This window comes from Pistacia vera, unplaced genomic scaffold, assembly GCF_008641045.1.
Source record: "Pistacia vera cultivar Batoury unplaced genomic scaffold, PisVer_v2 Contig1173, whole genome shotgun sequence".
In the NCBI taxonomy this organism is placed as follows: Eukaryota; Viridiplantae; Streptophyta; class Magnoliopsida; order Sapindales; family Anacardiaceae; genus Pistacia; species Pistacia vera.
Genome location: NW_022195219.1, coordinates 1 through 7,861, shown reverse-complemented (window position 1 = coordinate 7,861; position 7,861 = coordinate 1). Strand labels below are relative to the sequence as shown.

Sequence of the window (7,861 nt, the reverse complement as noted above, 5' to 3'; positions counted from 1 at the left end):
AAATTAAAACAAAAAACATAATGGAAACATATAAAAAAGCCACTAAAATAGCATCACTAAACCCAAAACCCTAGCGGATAAAAACTTGTTAGAAGAGAACCCACTATTTAGAAAAGAAAAAAAATTAAAAAAAAAAAAAAAAAGCCCACCATTAAAAGATGGGGCATACTACTTGGATTATGAGAAGCCTAGCCTGCCACACCAATTCTTTAAAAACTCCAAAGTAAACTTCCATCCCTCAATGAAATATTGACTCTCAAAGCAGCAGGATAGATCCGAAATGGCGGCCCTGTGTTATACAGAGAACTGTTCAGAAGTTGGATTCTGTACTATGCCTCAAAACTTCTGTCGGAACTCCTCCCAAGAAGGCTCCAGTTGACCAGACCGCCTTCCAGCACCAGCCGGGGCTAACAACCATTTGCAACTCCATTTGCCAAAACCACCTTCTCTGTGACAACTGGTTTACCACCCTTGTGGGCATCTCCAGTTTTTGCAACTGATCCATTCTCAGTGATCTTCACATCACCGTTAGCCTGAGCAGTGGAAGTAGGTTCTTTGCTCAAATCTGTGGCACCCTCCAATGATTTCTGTGACTTCAGATCACCATTTGAAGCTTCTTTCTTTTCCTCTGTGGGTTTTCCCTCCCACACCTGTGCATTGCAAAGATCAAGAAAATGCAATAAAAAATCAGCCTCGATGAAAACAAAGTCACCAAAAACTCTAAGTAGAAGGTTATCAGGAAAACTGAAAATCAAATTGGTATTCTGGGAAAGGGTATATCATGCCTGTTTCTGAAACTGCTGTTGTTTAGCCTTCTTTTCTTGAATGGTCTTCTGCCGAGCTTCATAAAACCCAAAGTCGTCCAAAATACAAGTTTTACTAGAATGTTCCTTGAATATTTTGATCATTTTAAGTCCCTGTTCTACCTTGACCTGCACAACCCCATTTAAGCTTGCAATTGGAAAAGAGAAGAAAAGAAACATGACGACGATAAAAATAAAGTGTTCAATTTTTTTTGTTACTATAAGTTACATGTATAACCATAACTACCTCTTGGGTGTCCCTGCTGTTAGTGACCGGCTTGTTCTCATTGTTCTCAAGAGTAATGTGTTTCAACAAACTATTGGGCACATCCTTCACAACATGCCATGTCACTGGGAAACAGCCAGTCCATTTATCTTGTTGCCAATACTCCACATTCTTGTTAAAATCAACAGGTCCTGACATCTCCGCAAGGCCAACAAACTGCCCACTTGTATTGACCTGTCAAAATTTCAAAAATTAGAGTGAGTACAAAGGAAATTGTAACATCAAATAATTTATAGATTAGTTTCACCAGATTCTCACCGAGAAGAAAAGAAACACAGGGCAGCCACCAGACTTTTGCTGAGCCTCCTGGTATGCGGCATCAAGCTTCTTGTTTCCATTTGGGGTGCTAGCCCAGACATTATACTTGATGCTCTTGTGGACATCATCCTCACTGTATGACTTAATCACAAAGAATTTAGCATTGGTATAATCCTCTGGGAAATCGGCTTTATTGTATTGTTCTCTGTCTGGAATCGCGGTAGTTGCCTTCTCTTCATCAGTAGTTCCATTTGTCTGCACATTCTGCTCTTTGACTGCTAATGCAAGAGGCACTGAGCCCTTCTGGTTCTTAGAACCCTTGGCTCTTGGTCCTCTGTTAAGCTCATTCAAACCATCCATGTTCTCATTACCATAACCAAAGTAACCACGTCCCCTGGTTTTATACTTGCCATCAACAGCCAACCATCCACCACGCCCATTTGTTCGTAAATCATAACCATTGGAACCAAAGCCCATTCCAGATCTAAATGTGTTACCATACTGACCATATAACTTGTTTGGATACATCCTATTCACATTCATAAAACCCTGTGCAGTACCCATTGGTCGAGGTTGGTGCAAACCCTGTAAGTCAAAGAAAAGAAATCTTTCACTTGGCAAACAAAAACAATTACCTCCTTATGATAATACTGCAAAAATTTGAAAAATTATATACACACACATACTTGAGTAACAAAGCAAACAATCAACCGCATAATGTCATACTCATAATTATCAATTTCATCTAATAAAATTTAAATGACAAAAGAATTCAGAGTTGTAATCCTCCACAAATTTTTCCCATAATGTTTGTTCACACTAAGTTTTAATTTTGCCCCTACCAATTTCTTTTTCTGATACATGGGTACACAAACAAAAAAAAAAAAAAAAAAAAAGCAGGTAAAAGTAAATCAAGCATACCATGTAATGAGAATTTGGACGGTAATTTTGATTTCTTGAAGAAGGAACGTTGTTGCCATTTGATATTGAAGTACCGTATGTTGTGCTATTAACTGGCCTATGCTGCGAATCTGGAGTCATTGAGCCATCCAACCATGGGATAGGAGACCGCATTCCATCAAAGCTAAATCTTGGATCTTGATAGCCAGATGCAGGAATACGCCCAGGCAATGAACCCCTTCCATATGTATTATTTGAGTTAAAGGAAGAGGTTTGATATGATGGTTTAAAAGGAGCAGCACCATTACTCCCCTTAACTCCTCCATTTGCAACAGTATTGGATTTCCCATTAGCTGTTTCTACAGGCAAAGGCTTCTGCTCCGGAGCTGCAGAGGTTGAAACATCAGATGGAGGTGGAGCAACAGGATTGGGGGAGTATGGACCACTGGTTGGAGTAAGTGGCTGGAAATAGTGCGGATACTGGTAGTGCTGAGGTCCATATAGCTGACCATCAGTTCCCATGGTTGGAACCGGTGAAGTTGCTGGTGAATATGGCGCATAGGGTGCATATCCATAACCATGGTGATACATAAGAGACCCATTATCCCCATACACTCCCTGATAATATACCATGAGAAAAAAATAAGAATTCGTCAGAACCGAAAATACACTGGGCTAAAACCATCTCAGACACATCAAATCATTTTGGAAGAACGATAACTTACAGATGTCATCTCAACTCCATCTTGACCTACAAATCTGTAGTCCTCCCACTCGTTCACATTCCCCTCGTACCCTACACAAATAATTCATCATGATGATATAGACTGATTAGCACCAAATAAGCCAACCGGAATTCTAATACAACAGAAAAACTCAATAGTAATGAATCTTCAAGGCGAAGTTCAAAAGTTAGCCCTCACCTCCATAGTAGAAAGTAGAAGGATAACCATTAGGGACAAAGCACATGTTGGGATCCACAAAATCATTCAGAAATGGGGTTCCCGACCGCTCTGATGGGATCTGACCCGTTGCAGCATTACCCGAATCAACAGACCCAAATTGATTGCCTGGAGGCTGTGTAGAAAATCCAAATATTACTGAACCATTAGTCTACATTCATCACAAAATAAATTCCCACTAAATATGTCCCGAAGGCAAAAGCAACAACTACTAAAGCAAGTATAGCCTACCTTCTTGGTAGGTTCAGGAATTTCAAGAGTCTTGGGCTGCGAATCTAACGACAACTTCTGCAGCAAATCTGAAGCTTCTAAAGAAAGCATAGTAAAGGAAAACATATTCTTTTCGATGAATCGTCCAAAAACCAATATTCAAACTACCATCCACTACATGCTCCAGTTACTAGAATTATAATTCAACAAACAAATAACCTATAACCTAGAAAAAAAGTATTCAAACGGTAACAAAACCGCAAGCAGTTCACTATGAATTCAATCATTGAACAATAAAATTCAGATCCTTAACCACAAACAATATTACCAGCATACCAGAAACAAGATAAACAATAGAAATCACAACAGAACATCAAAATTTCAGCAATTGAATCAAAACAAACCATAACTAAACACACCGACATAATAGCACAGACAATATTTCAACAAACCTAAGCATCATACACCTAATAAGAACTCCAACTTTGAAAAACTAACAATCATACACAAAGCAATCACCGCATAAAACCCAATAATTACGCGCAAATCCCTAAATAAAACCGGATCTACACAGAATACAATCAAAATACATTGAAAAACAGAAAAGTAACAAGAACCCAGATGGATCCAGACGCAAAGCAAGAAAATTAAAAGTAACCCAAATGGTTATTTTGATAAAGGATACGATCTACAGGAGGAGCAACTGTAGTAGCCATGAATAACACAAGAACACAACTAAAACAACAACAAAGAACGGATCTTGATGTTTTGTAATCTTATAAAACCCTAAAAAAAAATTGGGGAAAAAAATTTGGGGTTTAGAACCCTAAAGATAAGTAATTGGAAATGGGTTACTCTTCTCACCAAAGCTCGCTCACACAGCCGCCAAGGGTTTGGGTTTAGCGAAAGAAAAAGAGGGTTTTGTCAATCCAAAAGCGGTGATTCAAATAGCACCACGGACGCCTTCTTTTGGGTCTCACCCGCAGGTATTTTATGATCTCATTACTGTGATATGATTGGTTGGATCTGACACGTGGCGGTCGATGAGTGGGTTTAATTATTCAATTGTTTTTGTTTTATTAGGAGGTGAGGTTGACTTGGGTGCCTTCATGGGTGATGGAGTTTGAGTAGTGGAAATTTCATTTGCAAATCCTGTGGTGCAAGTGTTCGAAACCCTAATTGGAAAGCCACGTGGAGGGTTCCTATTGGGTATATTATTGGGCCTTGAGTGTTCTTCATGGGCCTTGGTGGAGTTAGGAGTGACTCAGAAGAATGATTTTGTTTGCACAGTTTTGTTTAATCTTTTATTTTAGATTTTATTTGTGTTTATAATCATTTAAAAAATCTCTTTTAAGGTGGAAATGAAATTTCACTTTTTTTTTTTAATTGATTTAATAGATAAGACCCTACATTCAATTTCTTTTTACTTTTATCCTCTTCAATTTAGCAACTAGAAAAAACCCTATAGTGCTTGAATTGTTAGAGTTTGGTCAATTTTAGCTCTTGACGTTGGCACTAGAGTAATTTTCTTTTTAATCTTTTAATTTCTTATTTTTAGAAAATTAAAATAACTCTTAGATACATTTACTATTCTTTCTTTTAAATGTCTTTTATTTCGTAATTTTGTTAAAAATAATATATTCCTTCCTTTTTAAAAATAAATATAATTACTTGATTTATTTGTTAGATTAAAGAAATTTTAATATTTAAAATTAACACTAATTTGGATAAAAATAAAAAATCTAGTGACTCTAATGTTGGAATCACGTGAACTCTAGCACTAGAGTTGTTAGATTGAAGGCATCAAAGTTGAGCAGGGGTAAAAATGGAACAAAAGTAGATAAAAGGTCAGAATTTTTTAAGTTGTTTTTTTTTTCTTTTTTTCAATTTTGAGTGTTAATCTTATATTATCTCCAAGTAATATAAGATTTCGGTATTCTTCAAATACCAATAATGGCTACTGTTGGTAATATTGGAGATAATCTGATTACCTCAATTTTCTTAGATATTATAAGATTACTTAGGTAATCCTTGTTTTTTTTACAATTCTATCATTTATTAATAAAATTTTAGGACAATAATGCCCTTATTTTTAAATTTATTTATATGAATACTGTTTTTACCATTTCACACCATTTAATTAATTTTTTGGACAAAATTACCCTTGAAATCAAAACAAATTTCAACTTACCCAAGCCACCACCCCCACTCGCCTGCTGCCAACCAAACCACCGCCGGCTGCCATAGGAAGTCGTCGACAGTCACCTGGAGTCGTCGTGAGCAGCCCACCGTGACCGAGAGGCCTTGATATGGCCGTTTCTAGACATATTGATGGCCGAAAAGGCCATATCAGGAGCAGATCTGGCGAAAATGGCTAGATCTTGCCCAGATCTGGCCTGATATTGCCGTTATCAACCATCAATATGGCCAGAAACGGCCATATCGGAGCTTTGTGGTCACGGTGAGCTACTCACGGCGATTTTCGGAGACTTCCAGCTGTGGTTTGTGGTGGCGGCAGGGGGTGGGGGTGATTTTGTCATAAATTCAAGTTTTATATAAGCAGGGGTGTTTGAGCTAAATCTGAAATATTAGGGGTTCAAAAACTATTATAAAATTAATAATAAAAATAATATTATATTAATATTTAAAAAGAGCGCAATTTAGTATTTTAAATAATATACCCACCAATTTATTTCCTCTAACCAAACATATTAATATAACATATCCACCAATTAACCAAACACATTTTCCTAAAGATTCCCAGTAATCTTCAAGGTAATATAAGATTCCAATAATCCAACATTCCCTGAACCAAACGCCCCTTGAAGATTACTGGGAATATTATATTAATGACAAGATAGATTACCTTGAAGATTACAAGGAATGTTATATTAAATGTGTTTGGTTAGATTAGAATAAATAGGTGGGTATGTTATATATTATAAATTACTGAATTGCTTTTCTTTTTTAATATTATTATTATTATTTGAATTTTTTTTTTTTAACCCCCTACATTTGAGATTTTGCTAAAACACTCAAGCCACAATAGAAGTTTAAAAATTACCCAAAACACCCCCACCTACCTAAAAGTATTGTCGGCCGCCAGCCACCACCAGAATGGCGCATGACTGGCCAGATATGGGCAGTCATGCTTTGATTTGGCCGTTTTTGGCCAGATTAATGTTGTACGGACCCAAAAGATGCATGTGAATGTTATGGATAAAGAGATAGTAAATACAATAAAGACAGTTTTTAAAGTGGTTCGGATGCTAAGGTAGCAAGTCTACGTCCACTGATGCTTATATAAATGATAAAGGTCAGGTCGCTTTTAGCGGACTGACTTTACAATAATGTTACAAGGTATCTAATGCTGAGAATTCTAGGAGAGAGAGAGTAATTAATCAAGCGTAAAATATGTCAATCCCCCTTTATGAGAGAGGAGCTCCCATTTTATAGTGGGAGACCTTGAGGTAATGATCACTAAATCTGTAAGTTGGTGGGATTATCCGTGCAAATCCTTTTTTATGTCACATTGCCCACATTCCAGAGTGATTCGCGCGATTTAGAGCAGGGATTGGACACGTGGGAGTACCACAGCTCTTGACTAGCCTGACGCGCACCCACTATCCTGATGGACGCATGCGGTGGTTGTTCCAATGATCTAACTTTTGTGGGCTAAATGGACCTGACGTCAACCCTTGTATTTTTTAGGCATAACATTCTCAATTCCCGTTCAACAGAAGACTAGGGTTTGTCTGTTTGTTAACATGTGTGCCTATCAGTCTAAATATAAAGAGTACGAGTTTGATCACGTGCATTTTGCTTCAGCAATAAACTCAAAACCACATACTCTGAGTTTTTTTAATAGGGAAAAAGGTAGTATGTTTTTTTGTTTTAGTAATCGGACCAGTTTGTATACATTTCAACTAATATTCGAGGTTTATTGAACACTCTATAAACCCAGGAGAAAAAGTTATTATGTTGTTTTAGTCTTCTATAAGGCAACCATATATGTTTGTTTGGATTTGGATTTGGATGTAATATTAGGTAATCGGTGATCTGTGGGTCCATCCATACCCGCATGACCAGGTATGGGTGGTGTATTCCTTTACTCGTTCACATTTTTGACCTGCAAGCTTGGTATCCATTTGACCCGTACCTATCATTACCCGGCTCGTACCCACTCGACGTGCCTGTTTGCTTGGTCTACCCATGGGTGCATTTGGTACGTTGCACTAGACAAGAATGAATATTTTGTGTTGAGTTGGAGTGGATTAAATTTAATATTGTCCCTTGGTACAATAACGGACTAAATATGTAAGCAATTATTTAAATAAAATCTAATTATATAAAAATTAAATTAGTGAAATATTTAAGAAATCTAAATTAATAATAATAAACCTTTTAAATAACAATTTTGAATACGTAATTTTTTTTTTTTT

The 7,861-nt window shown here is 36.9% G+C and overlaps 1 protein-coding gene across 1 annotated transcript; it reads right to left on the bottom strand.

Moving 5' to 3' along the window:
- Window positions 1–3: 3 nt before the first annotated feature.
- Window positions 4–4,341, bottom strand: LOC116108038 (YTH domain-containing protein ECT2-like). The gene is made up of 9 exons (XM_031394325.1): window positions 4,105–4,341; window positions 3,441–3,517; window positions 3,171–3,324; window positions 2,973–3,043; window positions 2,269–2,865; window positions 1,348–1,932; window positions 1,051–1,263; window positions 786–932; window positions 4–650 (listed from the first exon to the last, which is right to left on the bottom strand). The coding sequence occupies exons 1-9, from the start codon at window positions 4,133–4,135 to the stop codon at window positions 408–410; spliced, it is 2,118 nt and encodes a 705-aa protein (XP_031250185.1). The 5' UTR covers window positions 4,136–4,341; the 3' UTR covers window positions 4–407.
- Window positions 4,342–7,861: the final 3,520 nt, after the last annotated feature.